This window comes from Megalobrama amblycephala, linkage group LG11 (assembly GCF_018812025.1).
Source record: "Megalobrama amblycephala isolate DHTTF-2021 linkage group LG11, ASM1881202v1, whole genome shotgun sequence".
NCBI lineage: Eukaryota > Metazoa > Chordata > Actinopteri > Cypriniformes > Xenocyprididae > Megalobrama > Megalobrama amblycephala.
In genome coordinates, this window is record NC_063054.1 from 17,925,698 (window position 1) to 17,946,475 (window position 20,778).

The 20,778-nt window shown below is 37.9% G+C and overlaps 2 protein-coding genes across 2 annotated transcripts; one reads left to right on the top strand and one right to left on the bottom strand.

Annotated features, from left to right (window-relative positions):
* Positions 1-4,833: 4,833 nt before the first annotated feature.
* armt1 (acidic residue methyltransferase 1) lies at positions 4,834-8,750 on the bottom strand. The gene is made up of 5 exons (XM_048206462.1): positions 8,598-8,750; positions 7,363-7,468; positions 6,984-7,225; positions 6,313-6,478; positions 4,834-5,992 (listed from the first exon to the last, which is right to left on the bottom strand). Exons 1-5 carry the CDS (start codon positions 8,648-8,650, stop codon positions 5,213-5,215), a joined length of 1,347 nt encoding a protein of 448 aa, XP_048062419.1. The 5' UTR covers positions 8,651-8,750; the 3' UTR covers positions 4,834-5,212.
* A 2,237-nt stretch (positions 8,751-10,987) lies between these two features.
* zbtb2b (zinc finger and BTB domain containing 2b) lies at positions 10,988-19,400 on the top strand. The gene is made up of 3 exons (XM_048206463.1): positions 10,988-11,536; positions 14,399-14,579; positions 16,043-19,400. The coding sequence occupies exons 2-3, from the start codon at positions 14,407-14,409 to the stop codon at positions 17,481-17,483; spliced, it is 1,614 nt and encodes a 537-aa protein (XP_048062420.1). The 5' UTR covers positions 10,988-11,536; positions 14,399-14,406; the 3' UTR covers positions 17,484-19,400.
* The last annotated feature ends 1,378 nt before the right edge of the window (positions 19,401-20,778 follow it).

Sequence of the window (20,778 nt, forward strand, 5' to 3'; positions counted from 1 at the left end):
GGCCCTAATAACAGCCTCAAGTCTTTTTGAGTATGATGCTTGTGATGGAATTTTTGGACTAATTAATAATGAACTAACATTTCTTTTCTTCTACAGGCCTAATAAGCTAACTCTCAAATAGAGAAATAGTTACTAGGACTGAGTGTTGTAAGTGGAAAAATTGTGCTGTGCTGGCTAGACAGCATCCCTCTAAGGATTAAAAAAATAGGTTAAAACAGTTTTTCATAGACTATTGAGTAATCAGTGAACTATTAACCCGGTGATATTTTTTGATGATCTTGTGATTCAGTTGTTCTAATCTAAATTTACTCTGCCAGTAAGAGGAACTGAGATGTTTTTCTTAAATCTGAACCAATCATATTAAGACTGATGATAATGAGTAATAGATTCTGCTATACTGACTGTGAGATGTACCTGAAATCCTATAAAAACCTGCTGTATTCGGAGAGAGATTCTCTAGGATTGATGGGAACTCTCTCAGCCATGATTAAAGCCTTGAAGGACAACAACTGGAGTCTCTGGTTATTGATGGGCAGCAAGTCAGGTTGGGGTACACTAAGTTTAAGAGGGTCAAGACGTTGACCAAAATATTGAGTGTCGATTAGGAGACGCCCCAGGAACAGGTAAACTTAAGTCAGGTGTGTAGGGGAAAAATCTACCACATACTAAAAGCTACAAAGCCACTCCTTTGTTATCTTGGCTGTGTGCTTAGTGTCGTTGTCCTGTTGGAATATGAACCTTCGCCCCAGTCAGAGGTCCACAGCACTCTTGAGCACCTCATCAAGGATGTCTCTGTACATTGTTGCATTAATTTTTCCCTTGATCCTGGCTAGTGTCCCAGCTCCTGACACTGAAAAACATCCCCACAGCAAGATGCTGCCACCACCATGCTTCACTGTAGGGGTGGTATTGGCCAGATGATGAGCGGTGCCTGGTTTCTTCCAGACATGACGCTTGCTGTTCAGGCCAACGAGTTCAATCTTTGTTTCATCAGAGAATTTTGTTTCTTGTGGTCTGAGAGTCGTCCAGGCGGGCTGTCATGTGCCTTTTACTGAGGAGTGGATTCCGTCTGGCCACTCTACCATACAGGCCTGATCAGTGGAGTGCTGCAGAGATGGTTGGTTCTCCTCTCTCTCCAGAGGAATGCTGGAGCTCTGTCAGAGTGACCATCGGGTTCTTGTCACCTCCCTGACTAAAGCCCTTCTCCCTCTGATCGCTCAGTTTGGCCGGGCGGCCCGCTCTAGGAAGAGTCCTGGTGGTTCCAAACTTCTTCCATTTACGGATGATGGAGGCCATTGTGCTCATTGGGACCTTCAATGGCGCAGAAATTTTTCTGTACCCTCACTCAGATCTGTGCCTCGATACAGTCCTGTCTTGGAGGTCTACAGACAATTCCTTAGACTTCTCCGACATGCACTGTTAACTGTGGGATCTTATATAGACAGGTGTGTGCCTTTCCAAATCATGTCCAATCAACTGAATTTACCACAGGTGGACGCCAATCAAGTTGTAGGCTGCGTCCGAAAACCTAGGTAGCTGACTTGCTGCCTCGCTGCCTTATCAAGCAATGACTTGCATGAAGGCACCTCATGAAACGGATTTTCGGACAGACTTCTGAGGCAGCATAAGAGTTTAATGATCTACAGCAATATTGCACGAGCTTTAGTGAAAACTAAACAAATATTTAATTACTACAGTAGTCTTTTCTTGCGAGAAATGACTACTGTAGTAATTAAATATTTGTTTAGTTTTCACTAAAGCTCGGGCAATGTTGCTGTAGATCAAATGCAACTTTCGGACACCATCTTTATTTTTCTAGCTCAACTGTCACAGAATGCAAAGCACAGGAGTGTGGGATATCAAAGGCAGCGAAGGATACATCTATGCTGTCTTCAAAAATCAATCAGATGAAGGTATCTCGGGAAACAGGAAATGAAGCTAACGTTGAATTCGGACGTGCCTTGATGCCTTCCTACCTTGAAATGTGTCCTCCGAAGGCAGCATTTTCCAGTTTTCGGACGCAGCCGTAGAAACATCTCAAGGATGATCAGTGGAAAGAGGATGCGCCTGAGCTAAATTTTGAGAGTCATGGCAAAGGCTGTGAATACTTGTGTACATGTGTTTTTTTTTTTTTTTTTTTTAAATAAATTTACAAAGATTTCAAACAAACTTCTTTCACGTTGTCATTATGGGATATTGTTTGTAGAATTTTGAGGAAAATAATGAATTTAATCTAATTTGGAATAAGGCTGTAACCTTTCCGGATACAATGTATGTTTATGTTAGAGATCAGTCTCTAAAAAAAAAAAAAGTAAGCAGAACTGTTTTCAGCATTCATAGTAATAAGAAATGTTGAATGATTTCTGATCATGTGACACTGAAGACTAAGTAATGATGCTGAAAATTCAGCTTTTTGATCACAGGAATAAATTACATTTTAATATATATATATATATATATATATATATATATATATATATATATATATATATATATATTAAAATAGAAAAGAGTGGTATTAAATTGTAATATTTCAGATTATGTAAACTTTTAAATGGTAGTGAACTAAGAATTTCTGACAATCCCAAGAAATTAATATATTTTTCTCATTTTTATAATGATAATTTGTGGTTAAAATATGCAGCTCTGTCCTCAAACATAATTACTGCTAATGCATTTAATTAAAACATTAGTTGATTTTTATTTGTCTATGTATTTCTCACAGCTTTACAAATATAAAATAACCATGTTTGTTTTCAAAATAGAGCTGATATTAAAACATACTGTATTGATAACATTTTTATGTATTATGATACAGTATGTATAATGTACAATAGAAGCCAGTGTCATTTTGGCACAATAAAGTCTCAGTCTGTTGCCCGCAGGTTTCTGGGAAAAAACAACAAAAAAACCACACACTACATAAACAACAATACATCTTACAATCCTTTATTCGAAGCCAACTGAAATCTTTAAGTCTACATTTGAGCTTAGCTCTTGCCAGAAGAGAACTAGAACAGTTCAAAGCCCAAAACCATGGCCTTGATTTCCAGAAAAAAAAAAAAAAAACAGCATGTACGCAGTCCTCAGCTGACCCCTAAACACAAAAAGATAGTGTTCACGTGCTTATTACGTAACATCAATGCTTTGGGGGTTCTCGACTCTTTTCTTTGCTCTGTAGAGGCAAGGTTCCTTGGAAAACCCAGTAAGATTCCACACAACTTTAAAAAAAAGCACACTGTGAAAACAAATTGCGCTTACAAAGACAGGTCAAATAGCAGCATGGGTCTGTACCATGAACACTTCTGCCAGCGTAATTTCATGACTGGGGAAAACTAGGAGAACTGAATTGAATCGCTGGAACTTAAGATTACATGCAAGAGTTCAACTTAAAAAACAAGGAAAAATGTATTTTCTAAACTTTGTTTAATTGCATTCAAAACACAGAATTACCATTTTAACAAGTGTGAGTACATACACACGGTATCCTGACTAGCAAGTTTCCAATTTGCTCACAAATGAGCTTAAAAAGAAACAATCTTGGTGCAATTCTCCTCACTGCAGATAACAGTAAACCTGCTTTTAAAGTGCAAGTTAATCCAAACTGTAAACAATAAAAACTCTTTGAGATGGTGTATGACCAGTATTTTTATCAGCCAGAAAGCAGAATGTGTTACCATATATTGATGTTAGCAAATGATTGTGATTTAGTGCTTGGCTAAAACAAAACCTTGGAGGGGCATCTGCATTCATGAAATCCCTTTTGAATTGGTGTCCTCATACATTCTGTTTTGCCATTACTTTACTAGAACCGTTTTATTAAAAGAGTATTTCTTTAATGGTTTACAATTATGCACTCCATGCAAAGCCCAAACTATCAGGCTACATTTGGGAAAAAAAAAAAAAATTTATATTTTATATGCTATAAAAAATGTTTAGCCAGAAACACACACCTTTCTCACTATTTAAAGGAGCTTTGGTCAATAACATTTAACTGTTTAAGTGAAAATTTAGGTTCAGTACCTTTTTGTATTTATTGTCTATCATACCAAACGACATCTATGAAGTCTTATGGATGCATTGTATGTCTTAATGTTTACATCTGTATTTAAGCAACCATACTTGTACACAATGCACATCAGTAGTGCAAACAGAAAACCACATACTGTGTTAACTATGATCAAAAGATTGTCAGGTTTCTCTTCAAAACCTCATTGTTCTATCAACAAGGACATCAGTAATTGATATGCAATAGCAGTACGGTTCATTAAATGATTTGTTTCCAAGCAAGTGTTGGATAAAAAAATACAAGCAAAGATAAAACAACACAACACATTTGTTTGGCATGTTGTTGGTAAATGACAAGCAGCATCTTCAGTGCATTTTATCACTTTATCTCTTGCTTCCTGTTAATCTACTTATCAGTGAGGACTAGCTTTCCTTTAAAGAGTTAGTTCACCCAAACATGAAAGTTCTGTCATTAATTACTCACCCTTGTGTGGCTCCAAACCTGTAAGACTTTTCATCTTCGGAACACAAGTGAATATATTTTTAATAAAATCTGAGCCAGAACTACCACTTTGATGCTTCAAGAAGTTCATGAAGAGGTTGTAAAATTAATCTATATGAATGGAGTAGTTTAGTTCCAATTTTCTGAAGAGACATGATCGCTTTATAAGATGAACAGATTACATTTAGGCTTTTATTCACAAATAAACTTTGATCAGCGAACATAAACAGAAGCTCAACCACACTTGCTTGACGCCCGAGAACAAACCTCATTGGTTCTTGTGGAAGTTCAAATGTGCTGTGTAACTCACAAGAATGAACCTCATTGGTTCTCGCATGTCAAGCAAACATGCTTGAGCTTCAGTTTACCATAACTGATGTGTGCGTTGATGAATGTTTATATGTGAATAAAAGCCTAAATTCAATCTGTTCATCATATAAAGCAATCATGTCTCTCAAGATTTGGACTAAAGCACTCAATTCATATGGATTAGTTTTACGATCTCTTTATATTTTTGAAGCGTCAAAGTGGTAGTTGTGTAGCTGTCAATGGAGGGACAGAAATCGCTCAGATTTCATTTAAAATATCTTAATTTGTGTTCCGAAGATAAACGAAAGTCTTACGGGTTTGGAACGACATGAGAGTGAGTAATTTAATGACAGAATTTTCATTTTTGGGTGAACTAACCCTTTAAAAACATTCCTACTGTTCTCTGTGTGGACTGGAAAACTGAACCACAGCGTATTTGCCGCTAGTCATCCAGTCTGGATCCTGAGAGCTGAGCTTCTCGGCCTGACCAGGCTGTAAGCCCACCTGAACATCGGCCTTCAATGTCCTAAGACTACAGAGAGGGGCAGGATGGAATCCCCTCAACGCCCTATCAAACAGAACTGTGTGCTCCCATTTCCTATCGCCAGTCAGCTTCCTGTAGTTCAGGTCTCCTTTGAAGAGAATCAGATCAGAGCCCTGGAGCGTTCTGTAGAGATCAGCTGCATCCAGCGCCATGTCGCAGAACTCATGGGGTAAAGTCCAAAAAGGGTGGTCATGGTAGGACCAGGTGCCCTCTTTCATGAAATGCTTCCATTGGACACCACTAGCTGACATCCACTTGTGATTAGCTGCCATGGTCTGCATGATGGTCCACTCAAAGTCTTGTTTGGTGACGTCAGAGACAAACCATGGGATGGACTTGCCATGAAATCGGATTTGCTTGGCTAGTCCAGCAGAAATAAGGAAGTCAGCGAGGACCAGATCGGTAACAAGCTCAAAACCAGCATTGTCTAAAATAATGTCCACTCTCGCATGCTTCTTCCCTGAGGATCCGGACCCTTGAGCAGCAACCAGCGTTGACCAAACCATGTTGGAGTCATCCACAATGATGAAGCGCTGGAGATCAGAGAGAGAATCGATGGGATTGGACCTTTGAGAGTTGTCCTGTCCGGCAGAGATCGACAGATCACACTTGTTTCCCCACAGAGAGACCTACAAAATACACAATAAACAAGATTATGTGACATTAAGGTATCCCCAACAGCCTAATATCAATAAAGTGCACAAGCACATGCTGAAAGTAATAGCCACCTCTAGGCATAATACTTGGCACCACAAACTTGATGTTATTTTGGCTAACAAGATTATGGTTATGGCTCAGTGAAATCGATTAGAATCTTGCATCTCCAAGCTTCCTTGTTTTTGGTGTTGTGTTCTTTTGTCATAGAAACATAAACATATCCCAGAAACAATTGGTTTTAATGGCAGGGATCATTGAATTATGCTGCTGCTAAGAGCATGGACATACTAACCTGAAGCAACTTGAGAAAGTTCTCTCGCAGCTTCATCTCAGTCATGTTTTCCATGTTGGTGATGAGCTCCTGAAGGTATGTACAGAGACTTTTAATCGCTTGTTGAGATTCAAAGAAGCTTTGTGTCTTTCCCTCCTTATACACGTCAAATTTATCCATCGGTGGACTTTGGAAGCAAAATGAAACAAACAAATTAATTATAGAATTCAAAATGTAGCAATGCAATAGACAGTAATTAAATCAATTTATCTTGATTTTTACAAAACATTTAACAAAATTTCATTTAGACCTGTAAAGTACAATTATGTAAATTTTTCAATGGTCTTCATGATATAAATCTGTCCTATTATTAAAAAAAACATTCTTGTAACTGAACTAACAAGTCAAATCGTGCTCCCATGAATTTTACTTGTATTTAAAATTCCCTTATTTAAATGGTTCGTTCATCCAAAAATTACATTTCTGTCATTAATTACTCACCCTCAGGTCATTCCAAACCGTAAGACCTTCGTTCATCTTTCATTTTTAGGTGAACTAACTCTTTAAACAAATTTAATGCAAAATGTAATTGCCATATGGTTACGTGTCCTTAACATCTCAATAGCAACTACCTAAAACAATATATTTACATTCATAATAACAATTTAATTATATCAATTTAATTAAATTACTTCATATACAGAGCCTCTTGGATCCTTCGGTACATGTAGCACTCCATATAAAGCCATGGTGACTTGAACCAGCTGACAAGCTGCCCGTCCTCCATCAGGTCCTGCTGTCTACCCATGTATTCATTCCAGGCCTCTGTGTCCTCAGCATTATCAGTCAGAAGCAGCACAGGTTTGTCTGTCTGCAGTTCATTCCTCAGCTTGGACAGGAAGGAGATGGCCCTCTTCTCTGCCTTGATACCGTCCTGATGAAACATTATCTAGTAGTTAAATCTGAGAAAACTGTCAGTTCAGGCATATTTTATTTTATTTTATGAATAACATAAGAAAATATTGAATATTGTAATAATATTAAACATAACAACTGAAAAATCACACATACCTCTCCATAGTCTTTGAAGAAATTTTCTTTATTGCGATGTAATGTGTCTACCACTTTTGTGAGTATGGTTGGTAGCCTATCTCTCACAGTCAGATAGGCAAATGACCTAGAAATAGCGAATAATTAAACATTTTAGGTATAATTATTATTTAGTCATTTAAAATAATTCTAATTTAGACAAAAAAAGAAGACATCTGTTATGGAAAAACCTAGCTGAGTGTTTGCTCGTCTGCAATACCTATAGGACGTTTCCTGTCAGATGTCAAATAGACGTTTAGAAAATGTCTTAAGATGTCTATGATTTAGAATGCATGTAAAACTGACATCTTAAAGACGTCTATCAGATGTTTGTAAACAGCAGATGCTTTACAGATTAAGTGATCTTTAACAGACATCTTGCAGTACCTGTGCTATCTGGGTAGTAATTTGAAGAATAAGAAAGAAATGCATCTAAAAAGGAAAAGTATTTTGTTAGGTAATAATTGGCGGTAGTTGGTTACTTTCATTGCAAGTCCACTGAAATCAAAGTGTCTCAAAAGCTCGCCTATCTAGACGGCATATTTAGCCCTAGTGCGCGTTCATGACCGTCAATGTTGCAAAAAAAAAAAAAAAAGCTCGGTTCACTGGGTTGTTTTGAAACACAGACACTTGGCCCTTTCACATTTACAGTAAAATAACCAGATTGAATTTTCCAGTAAATGCAAAAATGTGCTGTTCACACTTGTTCTGTCTTTTTACCGGTAAGATACCATCAGTAACAAAAGAACATTAAACGTTGCGCCGTTTTATTCATCCAGTTTTACTATCTGTCCATTTTTCACAATCTTTTGTTGTCTCACAGAAGGTGTTTTTGCTCTTAAAAACACTAGACGCATAAGTACGCAGTTGCAGCTGCAGAGCGTGCTAATATCGATATTCTTTTTTTAATCACACATAGCATCATATCGGTAATTTACAGGTAATGTTACCACTTCATATACCGGAAAAATGCCAGAAATGATTTACCGGCATTTTTGAAAATGTCCTTTCACACATGCTCTAGTGTAAACAGTAATTTACCAGTAAATACCGTACGCGTGGAAGGGACTAACGATAGTCTGTCATGCTGACTATTTGACTAAATGCAGCATGCATTCATTGCAGTTGAACAACACGATGAATTTCTTTCCGTAGCCTAATTATATATAAATGACGACAACAGTGAGCATGAAAGCAAAACTATTATGAAGACATACCCCTCAAACTTAGCAGAGAGTGACAGCGGGGGGAATATTCCCTCTACCTCCATCTTTGCAATACAAACAGGAAGGACTAGAGATTTTCAACAAACTTTATTTAAGAACGATCGCTGACCAACTAACAATGTAATGTCAAGGTATAAAATAATTTAATACACTCTGTGTCTTTCACTCGTATATCGCGGAAACACATTAAATCACACAAATATACATGTTATTTGTTGTTGTTTCATGAGAAATCATAAGCCAATTTGAGCTGTCAGTATCTCGTGCTCGTTGACACTACTGTCCTCTAGTGGCCGGTCTGTAAGCCATGTTGGTCACACAAACATATCAGACATAATTATGACAATATTCAGATATTGTTTAAATTAACACAATATTCACAAACTACATTGTAATTTGTATTTAATATTAATTCAATGCACTGGTGAAAAATAAAAGAAACATCTTAACCAGATGGTTTGTAGCCGGTCTCTCAGCCTGGTCTGTTGGCTGGTTTTAGAGGGTTTTTGGGCACTTTTCAGCTGATCAAGCTGGGTGACCAGCCGGCCACAGAGCAAAACAATAGCTTATCCGGAAAAGACCAGAAAGAACCAGCATAGTCTAATGTTTAAACATTTTCAGCAGGTTCATGGGATATCCTTTTCATGAAAGAGAGACCGCACAGATCTAGGGGTTGTTACTGATTAACTGTAATTGATTAAAAAAGATAAATCAGGTCTGTTTTATATATCTAATCTACATGTCAGAACATGCTTGATATGGGTACTATACTTACTAAACCAGTTACATTTTATTATTCTGTCTACAGACAGTAACAATTCTAAACCATATTTAAGGACGCTAATGTGATTTTCAAAAATTGGAAACAGAAACCAGCCCCAGATGCCTTTATCACCCCACCAGACCACATGGCCCTAACAGACAGCTTGTTTTTTCTGTATGGAGACACCACCCCCCAACTTCCCTTTCCTTGTTCTTTTTTTGCAGACCCGCAACTTGAAGTTGGCGTGCTTATTTTGCTGTCTTAAACTGTTGTTATGCTGTTGTAAACCACTCTTTTATATTTTCTTAACATTTTCTCAATATTCTTTCATGTATTTGTTCATGCGATTCCCCAGTGTTATTCATTTCCTGACATCTTTAGCAGGCCTGGTCAAGCGAGCTTACATCCTGTTCCCCTCAGTATTGCTCATAATGAAAGCTCATAATCTCTGGACACAAGCAAACTGAAAAGGAAAATGCAAATCGTTTCACCTCTTGCACTGTTCAGTTAAAGGAACTAGTGATTTTCTCAAGGTAGCGATTCTTTAAAAAAGAGCTTAGGGAAATTAAATTAATTCCTCTTACAACAAAATGTAGCTTTTTAAAGGCTAAATGCATTTAAAGGCATTATATCTAAAGTATAGAGAATGGAAAAGGCCCTCTACAAGGTCAGGATGATCCAAATGGTTAAAAAAAATCAATTTACGTTAAAATTAATTGATTAGTGAGAACAGAATAAGGATCCTCCTTCTGGGATCATAAGGAAATATTTTTATTTAGCACCCTTAAGATAAAGAAAAAACCTGTTCATTCTGGTATAAAGATTTGCAAGTATTATTTTTTTTAAAGACTTGACTAAGAAAATTAATAGTATTAATAGTACCATTTTATAAACAATGTTTAATAACATTTGTTGCAAATACATTAAACATGTCAACCAATGGAGGACCAAACCTGCACAAATTAAAATAATCAAGTTAATTAATTTTGTTAAACCATATATATATATATATATATATATATATATATATATATATATATATATATATATACATACATACATACATACACACACACACACACAGTCAAACCAAAAATTATTCAGACTTTTTTTTTTATATATTTGTACTAGTGGGTGCAGGAGACTATGTAAGCATTTTAGTTCATTAATGTACGTGAGGATAGCAACATGAAGTAAACTGTGACATATTATACCCAAAATCTTTCATACAGTGGACTACCAGTAAAATTGATAAAAATCTGGAACCAAAAATTATTCAGACACTTTGACCTGACCATGTTTTGCTCAAGTGTTATCTGACATAATTAAGATTAATTTTTTTCTGACACAGTTTAACTCTGAGATCTTGTCCTATTTTATTTTGAAACTATAGTGAATAAACTGTATTAATGAATGAAATGTTCAAGGTGTCTGAATAAATTTTGGTTTGTATACACACACTTTTTAATATACGAATAAATAAACGTGGGTTTATTATATTTATATCATATTTATTCGCTTTAGCTATTTAAAACAAAAAACTCCATTAATATCCCCATGTATTTTTAAGCTAAATGATATATACTGTTGTAATATATACCTCATTAAGTTCATAGCCTGTGGGTGTGATATCATCGTTCTTCGAATAATACGCGCATTTCTCGTGAGCCAGTTTCTCTTGGCTGAAAAAGTGCACAGTCTGTCAACTGAAATGCAAATAGCCCTGCTGCATGTATCTGTCTCGATACGTTATCTTCATGTGGGGGTGGGTAGCGTGACCTACGGCTATCCAACTCCACTAAAATCCTATTATGTGTAACGTTCACCAACGTTTGTCGTCCCTGAATGATTACTCAACATTCGTCTCCGCCGCACCGTGAACACACGAGGAGAACGACACGCGTATCGTTCAGCAGTGCACTCATTTAGCTGCTCTTAGCGCCAAAGACCGTTTGTTTTGGCATCCCAGGGAAGTGGGTTTTACAACCGCTGTTTTAAGCCCTTTTAGACAGTCATGTGATTGTAACGTAACCCGACCGGAAAACACCGACGACCATCGCCGCCAATGCTGCGTTTGAGAGGAACAGAGCAGCTGCGAGCCCAACGGACAAGTCCTCCGGTAACAGACAACGACTCACCGAGCTCCACACGCTCTAGCGGAGGAAAGGTACGTGTGTGTTTACACCCATCAACCTTTATCGTTTACTGTGCGTTTTCTGTATTTGTTGTTTTTTAGTTTATTTATTCGGTGACCACCCCTTCCCCCCGTGTGTGTGTGTGTCCGTTTCACGAAGCTCCGTTTATTTTTGCTTCCCTTCTCTGATGCGCGCTCCGTTCTGGGTTTATATCGTCGTTAATTTACACTATATTCGAGATGAGGTCGCTTGATCATGTGCTGGTCGAGTAGCGAGCTTCGGCGCGTGATCGTATCAGTCATCACGTTTCAGTTTTTGACGGTTTATTTTCTATTTGCGAAGGAAAACAGATTGCGGAAGTGGTCGGTCTCTGCGGGAGATCTGTCCGTTCCACGTGTCTCCGTAGTGGGAGGAGCTAGTTTACAAACCACAATGAGAGCAAGTTGAAGCTGTAGCGATTGGTTTGGGTTTGGAACTGAAGTTATGAGGAACTGCATTGCTCGTTTGATATATAGTCGGTACCAGGAAACACCTGTAAACGGTTTATAAATGACTTGATAAAATTAGTCATGTCACTGTTTGTATTTTCAGATAAATCTCGATGATTGCTGAAAGCTGGGTGACTTTTTGAGTAAAAAACTAAAGTTAAAGATTTACTCAAATACGTTTTTCTAATTAAAAACGTTTTACACCAAAAAGAAATGAACAGACTTTTGTGAAATATTAGAAATTATGTACACTCAGACGACATATCAGTCTTTTAGAAAAAGATGTTTTTTTCTACTTCCTCATTGGTGCTGCCATGTTGACATCACATGATCACATGCAATGAGCAGTAAAGTGCAACACTCAGTTCCGAAAAGTAAAAATCCCATTTATTTTCTCCATAGAATAATTTATTTTTAACAATAACTTATAGATCTTTACAGACCAACTGTGAGCTACAAGATTTTTGTCAGTGGTATATGCTTTTGGTGAAGCAGTCAGTCTGCATTATTTAAACTTAATTTTAAACAAGTTCCACAGTAAAATTTCTGGACCAAAAAATACATGATTCTGCAGAGGAATCTCCAATAAACAGAGAATCACGAAAAGCAAATTGCACCAAAATATTTCTTTAATGCTAGCCCACTCCCACAAAGCTCCACGAATGACGTACAATTCATTCTGTGTCCAAATAGGCCTATTTCCCTACGTTATTGTTGCTGAAAAACAGAATGTATCAGTAGTTTTATATTTTTCCCCTTTTGTTTTTAATTCGATTATCTAATTTGCAATGCTTCATGACATTGTAGCTCTTTCTATTGTTAAAGCTGTTAAATACACTTTATCTCTTGTACCTTTTTACTTTAGTCCAATTTTCAAATACAATTTTTGCTTCAAATAAAATTTTGTAATGCTATGATTCGCCCTGTAGCTGGTTGGTTTGGTTAGCTTTTTTATTATTATTACTTCATATATCACTTTCAGACAATGTTCTTTACAAAGTTTACAAGTTCTTTACAAAGCAGCGTTACATTTCATAGAGCGTGCCACCAATATCGCACGAATAGCAATAACATACAATAAATTATTGTGATTCATTAATTTTATGAAATAATTATTTTATGTGTATGTGTTGTAAACAAAAACAAAAAATATAGATGACAATGAACAAAACAAAAGATACACAAACTGCTTTGGTGTGAAACAACAGCACTTAAACAAACTTCATGCATCCAGGCCAGTAGGTCTCAGAATAGTCCAAAATCACTGGTGCAGATCTGACTTAATGTTTTTTTTTTTTTTTTTTTTTAAATGCTTTTTCCCCAGTCTTTACACACAGCTATGTGACGTTACAACCAATGCTTTCAAAGGCCACTGACGGTGAGTCTGTAGGCTCTATGGACTCTCCACCCTGCTTTCTCCACCCAAGCAGGGTTAAGTGGAAGTAGCCTCAGGAATGCTGGCTGAAGAGCTAGTCATGTGACAAACAAAGCCTGTGATTGACCTTAGGCTAATGGACATTCAAGGCACAGAGGCTGCTGAGCTGGTTCTGGTGGTTGAGGGTTAATAATAATAACCTCAGGGATCTGGGTTCATTGTTCAAAGGTTGCCTCAGATGTTTGGCCTTTGGCTGTATCTGACCATTCTGTTGGGGCCGTGTTGGTCTGAGTGTCTTTTTGCTATCTGAATAACCAGTTGTCTTAAATATAATTTCTAATGAATCTTAACCTTGTGATATGAAAATATTCAGATAATGTAGCTGAAAATGTTTCAAGATATATCCTGTGAGAATATGAAAAGTTTTAAACAGAGGGTCAATATGAAAACCACACACTCCATCTACAGTTTTTTCTGTTTGTAAATGTCTGGAGAATGCATACTCGGCGAAACCTTCCTTCAGCTTTATCAATAGGAATTACTCAGTCTTAAATGTGAATGGGAAGTAGATTTGCCAGTCTAAAGAAGCAAAATAATTAGTGTTTAGGTTTTAGACTTTAGTAAATCAAATGCTGTATCAGAGTGCCTTAAAAGCACTGTAATTAAATCCTATCGCTTAAAGCAACAGCACATCTTCCCAAACAAGCCACACAGCATAAGGTTCAATTTAGTGGGGGAAGAGTTTGTGCCAAAGTGTAATGCTTAGGGTCAAGGCTTAAAGTTTGTTCAAATCCTTAACCCTAAGAATAAGAAAATAGTACTGGTTTTAATATTCATATGCTAAGTGTAAATTAGAGTTGAGCTTATTGTTAAATCCAACAGTGTTAGAATCAAATTTACGGCTGTTCACTGCTGATTAAGTCCATGTCAACAGACAACTTAACAGCCCTCTTTCACTCAGTCTTTTTTTGGTGCATTGTGGTCTGTAGTAGACAGGAAGTTGACTGTCATCTCTGGCCCTTTCTGTGTAGGTGGAAGCATGGAACTGGCCAATCATGGTCTTATCCTTCTGCAGCAGCTCAACGCACAGAGGGAGTTTGGCTTCCTGTGTGACTGCACGGTCGCCATTGGAGATGTTTTTTTCAAAGCACACAAGGCCGTACTGGCCGCATTCTCGAACTATTTCAGAATGCTGTTTATACACCAGGACAGGTAAAAGCTTTCTATGTTTTTTTTTTTTATTCCCAATTTGTGCCTAAACTAGGGATGTGTTCTCATGTTATAACCAATAAATGACCAATATTACAGTTCTATACTTTTTTTGTCTAAATTAATTAAAAATAAATCACTAAAAACAAAAATCATTAATTTCAAATGCTACAAGTGAATTTACGCACTCTAACATTATTACATCATAGTTTGAAATGGATATTCATTTGCTAAAGGCTTTAATATTCTACATGACTTTTCAAATCTGAACACATTTTAAAACACTAGGCATCATACACTTGCTGAGTTCAAACTTGGCATTGTGTCGGAGCCTTATGGCATTCCAACATATAGCACAACTGCACCTCCGGCAACCAGAGTTTGATTCCCAGCTCTACACTGTCCTTTCCAATAAAGCTATCCAACCCTCTCCATTGACTTTGTATTGCGTGAAGCTGCCTCCTTGTCATTTCTGACTTATAACAAAAAACAGAACAATGTCTAAACGCTGCTATGTGACAGGGTGTACAGAAAACAAGCTAAAAAACCCAGAACTAAGTTTTTATAAGCTACCAAACCGCCTTTAAGGAGACAAAAGTGGATACAGGCAATAAGATGTGACGCATCAGCAGGAAGAATGGGTAAATTTTGGGATCCTGACACTCAGTATGCCTCAATATGCCTACGTGTGCAGTAAACATTTTGTCACTATTAAGTCAAATATCCAAATGTCAGTTTTTTTATATTGTAATTTCCTGTCGCCAATTACGTTCCCCTCCAGTGGGGTCGACAGCTTATAAAAGCTTCTGTTTTTGGTTCTGGGTTTTTAAGCTTGTTTTCTGTACACCCTTTCACATAGCAGTTTTTAAAAAAAAATCGTTCTGTTTTTTTGTTATATGTCAGAAATGACAAGCAGGCAGCTTCACGCAATATAAAGTCAATGGAGACGGTTGGATAATGCACATGATTTTCTGCAAAATCTACAAATTCAAAAAAAAGAGTGGCTCTGCCTTTTGACAAATATCGATTGTTCAATAACTATCCAGACTGCAAATTGGTGCAAATATCTGAGCAAAAATTGTGTATTCCAGCCTTAAAGATTACATTTATCATTATTGTTGAATTAGTGTTTTTAAATATTAACAACTTAAAGTGAAGTGAGCATCAGATGATGGCAAATGTAATCTAAATGTAAAATGTAATACAGGAAATGAACACAATTATCCACTGCACAAATATCCAGTATTGATCATGGATACCAATAGATTGTGCATGTTAGTACTATTAAGAACTATAACATGTGTTTTTTGATTTTAAGGCACAATAAATACTTAAAATGAACAATGAACATTTGTGCTAAAATGTGCTCTTTTCTAATAAGCAAGTATTAAAGCACTTCCATAGCACAAAGATTGGTGTGTGTTTTTTTTGACGTTGAATCTCTGTTTCTTTGTCTTCTCAACCAGTGACTGCGTTCGCTTGAAGCCTGCTGACATTCAGCCCGACATCTTCAGCTACCTCCTCAATCTGATGTACACCGGCAAACTGGCGACACAGCTTATCGACCCAGCTCGCCTGGAGCAGGGCGTCAAGTTCCTCCATGCGTACCCTCTTATTCAGGAAGCCAGTCTGGCTAGCCATGCAACTCAGACACACCCTGAGGTCAGCCTTCCCCTGTCATCCTCTCTTTATGGCATTCAGATATCAGACCAACAGGCCACACTCACAAACCGCCTCTCAGCGAGAACGCATCTCTCCTCGCCGTTCGACTTAGAAGGTGGCGGTTTGCTCGATGGGAAGTGCGTTACCACAAACAAAGCTACCTCACTGACGCGTCCTGGATCCAAGCACAGGCACGGCCTGTCAGAAACGGAGGTAGAAGCATCTGCGAGCACCAGTCAGTTTGTGAGGGAAGGCACAGAAATGGAAACATCTGCAGAGGCCCCGTCTTGTTCCCTAAACACCAACACCATTCTACATGTGAAGCCCAGCATCATGAGAAGAAACGCCTCTCTGAGGAAGCATTATACGTGCCACGTCTGCGGGGGCCGCTTTACTCAGCGAGGAACCTTACGAGAGCACCTGCTTCTGCACACTCAGGCTATGCTCCCCCTTGTGTTAGAGTCCGTCGGTGCGGCTTCCCCCATGGCGACTGGAGGTGCTGCTACACCAGAGGTGGAGGAAGTTCTCAGAGGCAGCGAAGCCGCTGCAGCCACTCCCATCATTGTAGACGTTCCCAGTGACGGCGAGCAGCATCTGTACTCAAAAGACTCGCCGCATCCTGAAACCGCCATGCCTGTCCCGACAACGACCGCAGTCAGCCTGTACACTGCGCAGCCCCAGGCGGACACGCCTCCTCCGTCCGATATTGCTGATATCGACAACCTAGAGGGTGCGGCTGACATGGAGCGGGAAGTGAAGCGGAGGAAATATGAGTGCTCCACTTGTGGCCGTAAGTTCATCCAGAAAAGCCACTGGAGAGAGCACATGTACATCCACACAGGCAAGCCGTACCGCTGCAGCGCCTGCGGCAAAAGCTTCTGCCGGGCCAACCAGGCGGCGCGGCACGTTTGCATGAATCTGAGCTCGGAACCAGCGTACACCATGGTGGACCGACAGAGCATGGAGCTGTGTGCAGCAGATGACTCCAGCCAAATGGAGGCGCTGTTTCTGGGCTCGTCAGGGAGACCGTACAAATGCAATGTGTGTGAAATGACCTTCTCCAGCCCCAATGAGGTGATCAAGCACCTGTGCTTCAACCAGGGGGTGCTCTCGGGCGGAGTGGCTGGAGAAATGGGCGTCAGTGGGCTGAACAGTGACAACCTGGCCAAAGACGAAGGCTCGGATTCATCCAATGGTGGGCCGTTGATGACACCCATTAAAACAGAGGAGGTCTTTGTGGAATAGTTCCATATTCATCCACTTCAAAATATTGTTTTTTAATGTATTGCGTTTGAATTGTGGGTAAATTATGATCAGAAGTTAAGCTACAGATCAAAATTTCTGTTATATATATATATTTTTTTTTTTCCTGGGGATTTTACTTCTACTGAAAAGTACTTCTGCTTTCTGTGTTATTCTTTTTTAACACTTGGTTATTATATTTATAACAGATTTACAGTCTGTTTAGTCCAACAATTCAAATTCCTGCTTCATTCTATATTTCTTTCAAGGATTTTTTTGTTGGTTAGTCGGGTCATTTGCAGTTTGTGTTGCGGTTAAAGCTCTTCCTCTGTCTAACTGTACAGGAAAAGGATGTAGTGAACTGCTGGAATCCTGCGTTCGTCTCAGTGCAGATCTGTCTAGACTTCACATTAGGTTGGATTGGTAACTCCATAGAATATTAAAAAAATTAAATCCACAAAATCCTTAGTTCATGAGCATAGCACCAAAATGTCTTTCTGTATGGCCCCTCCATGAAAAATTAAATGAAATGTCATTTTCTGAGCAGCTAAATGTGATATTGGTTTAAGAAATGTATTCACTACCTCAACCGGTTTCATACATGCAATATCAGACTAACCTGAAATTTGCATCAAAGGGTCGAGGATCAAAGTCAACTTTATCTTCCAGTGCCTCTGAGGAGTTACACAGATCTTGAAGTTTTTCTTTCTGTCACTGTTTCTAATTTCTTATTACATGCTTTGGGTTAGCAAGCGCAAGGTGTAATTGTAGATAACCTTTATGCAGTGCCAGATTACTTAATGTGACCCACAATATATTTGCCTACTTATCCACTTTTGTAATTTCACATTTGCTCACCTCTGTTATTGTGCCAATGCCACCTAAATGATAAACATCCATGCCGTCCGTAAAATTGGTTGGCGGCAGTAGCTCATCAGCAATCTGGTTGTGTTGCTCTCACTGTGGTTCAACATGTTTACAGTTGTGCTGTGTGTTTAATCAAAGTCGTTACTGTGTGTGAATTTAGAATACACTGTGGCCAATCGTACACATGTACATAAGGTAGCTTGAAGGGAGATATTTCTGTCACTGTTCGCAGATTTAATTTTGCCATGAAATGATTTGCTTGAGTATGTTCTTAAATTCCTTATTTTTGAGCCTTATATAACTTTTCTAATTTTATGTACAGTGCTTTATTTACAAAGAATTTTATAATCTCAAAGGTTGTATATTGATCGATGCATTTACTGTAGAATATTATCCATTTTAGTGTAGCACAATTGTCTGTTTATTTGTCATCTCTGCATTGGCTGTCTTTATGTTCTAATGAAACTGACAGTGAGGTCATGCTGTTAAAGCACTGATATCTACTAAAGATCCCTGACTACTCTCATTATACTTGTGCTACATCAGGAAACTTCTTTTTTATCTATTTTAAACCAGGGCAATTTACAATCAGTGCATATTATTTCTTCCATCTTTCTCTTTGTAAAGACCTTCTAGGAATATATTTTAAGAGCACTGTGAGTTGTTACTACTGAATAGCTAATTAGAGCCCAGGAAGGACCATTTGCTTCATTTTGTTACAACTAAGGTTTTTTTCTTTTCTTTTCTTTTTAAATTGTGATGTTAAGGGACAGGAGGCCTTGTCCAAATTATATGTAATCATACATGCCTTTTTTCCGTAGTATTGTTACAACTCTTTATTATTTGTACATATGCAAGTTGTTACCCATTGAGGCAGTTATAGGGAGGGGAGGAGAGGGGTAAAGGTGCCCCCTCAAATGCACAAACCCCAAAGCCAAGGCAAGCATACTGTGATCTCTCGCTCCTCAGGAACATGAACAGTTGTCTCTGGAAAAAAATACTTCCTTTGCATTTTCATTGTGAATAATGATAATAAATCCTTATGTTTTTGAAGTGTGCATTTTGTTTTCTTTAATATACGCTACTGTTTAAAAGTTTGGGCTGAGCATGATTTTTAAAAGAAATAGATTTATTCAGCAAATTTATAAAAAATACAAAAATATTTACATTTTAAAATAGAATAGAATGTGGTTATTTTACGTAAGGTACAAGGTAACCAATAAGAAGTAAGCTAAGGTACTCTTTGCATCTGCCTAACAACGCCCTTCAGTCATAACTTATTCACGATATAGCACAGCCTCTCGTACCTTATTGCTTTTATAAAACGGTTACCACACAATACAAATATTAAAGCCAAGAATATGTATCAGTACAACCTTCATTGAGGCAAAGTTTCACTAAAAACCTTCCTTTCGCCGGAAAAAAAAAATTGTCCCTGACCGTCAACAGCAACAGAAATTACATTTCTTACATTTCTTTATGAATGTGTCAGTCAGTAGTGAAGACTTTTACACTGAAAAGAGTGAATTGTCGTGAACACAGAACAAGACACAACTGACAAATACTTTGACTAGCGCTGTCAGTCACGGGAAAACCCCTTAACTGTTAAAAGGACAAGATAATACATCGGACATTTACACAGCTTTTATACATAGGACTGACCTGAAGGAAAATGCTAAATCTGAATGTAGGTAACAAACTCGCTCACTTGATCTCTTTCTCACAGTACTCTTCTACATAATACAGTAAGCTTCAATGAACAATATCAGTTTACGTTGCTAAGAGTAGTTGCTTAAGGCGTTGTGTAGTGATACACAGAAGCATTGGGTGAAGCGGTCATAGCCGTGTTTTATCGTGAATAAAACAGCTATTAACCAATCAGAATCAAAGACAGGAACTAACCGTTTTATAAATTGTAATATTTCACTGTATATATTTTTACTGTATTTCTATTTTTTTTAACAAATAAACAGCCTTAGTGAGCGTTAGAGAATATTAAAAAGGCTGAAGTTTGGCATCTGTAAGACAAGTAAGCAATTCTCTGTTAGAGGCAATTTTGTACAGGGCAAATAATTTGCCTTTGTACTCTCCAACCATGTAAAATTAACAGTCAGAGGGACACACATAATAGTATAAATTATTATAATATACATAACATTATGAGATTGCACTGCTGATTTTTTTAAAAAGGAAAACAGCATGGGTTCATATGTGAGCCACTAGATGGCACCATTGCGGTGCCACTACACCAAAACTTGCAATAAGGTATTGAACTTAATGTTTACCCTGCTTAAATATTCCCAGTATTTTACTTATGCCATTACAGTTATATTTACTCCATAGTTTGCATTTTCTGTATCCTCCCACCATCTGGCCGATACACACTCACAAACAGAACAGAACAGAGAAAGGACAATGAAAAAATAGTCAG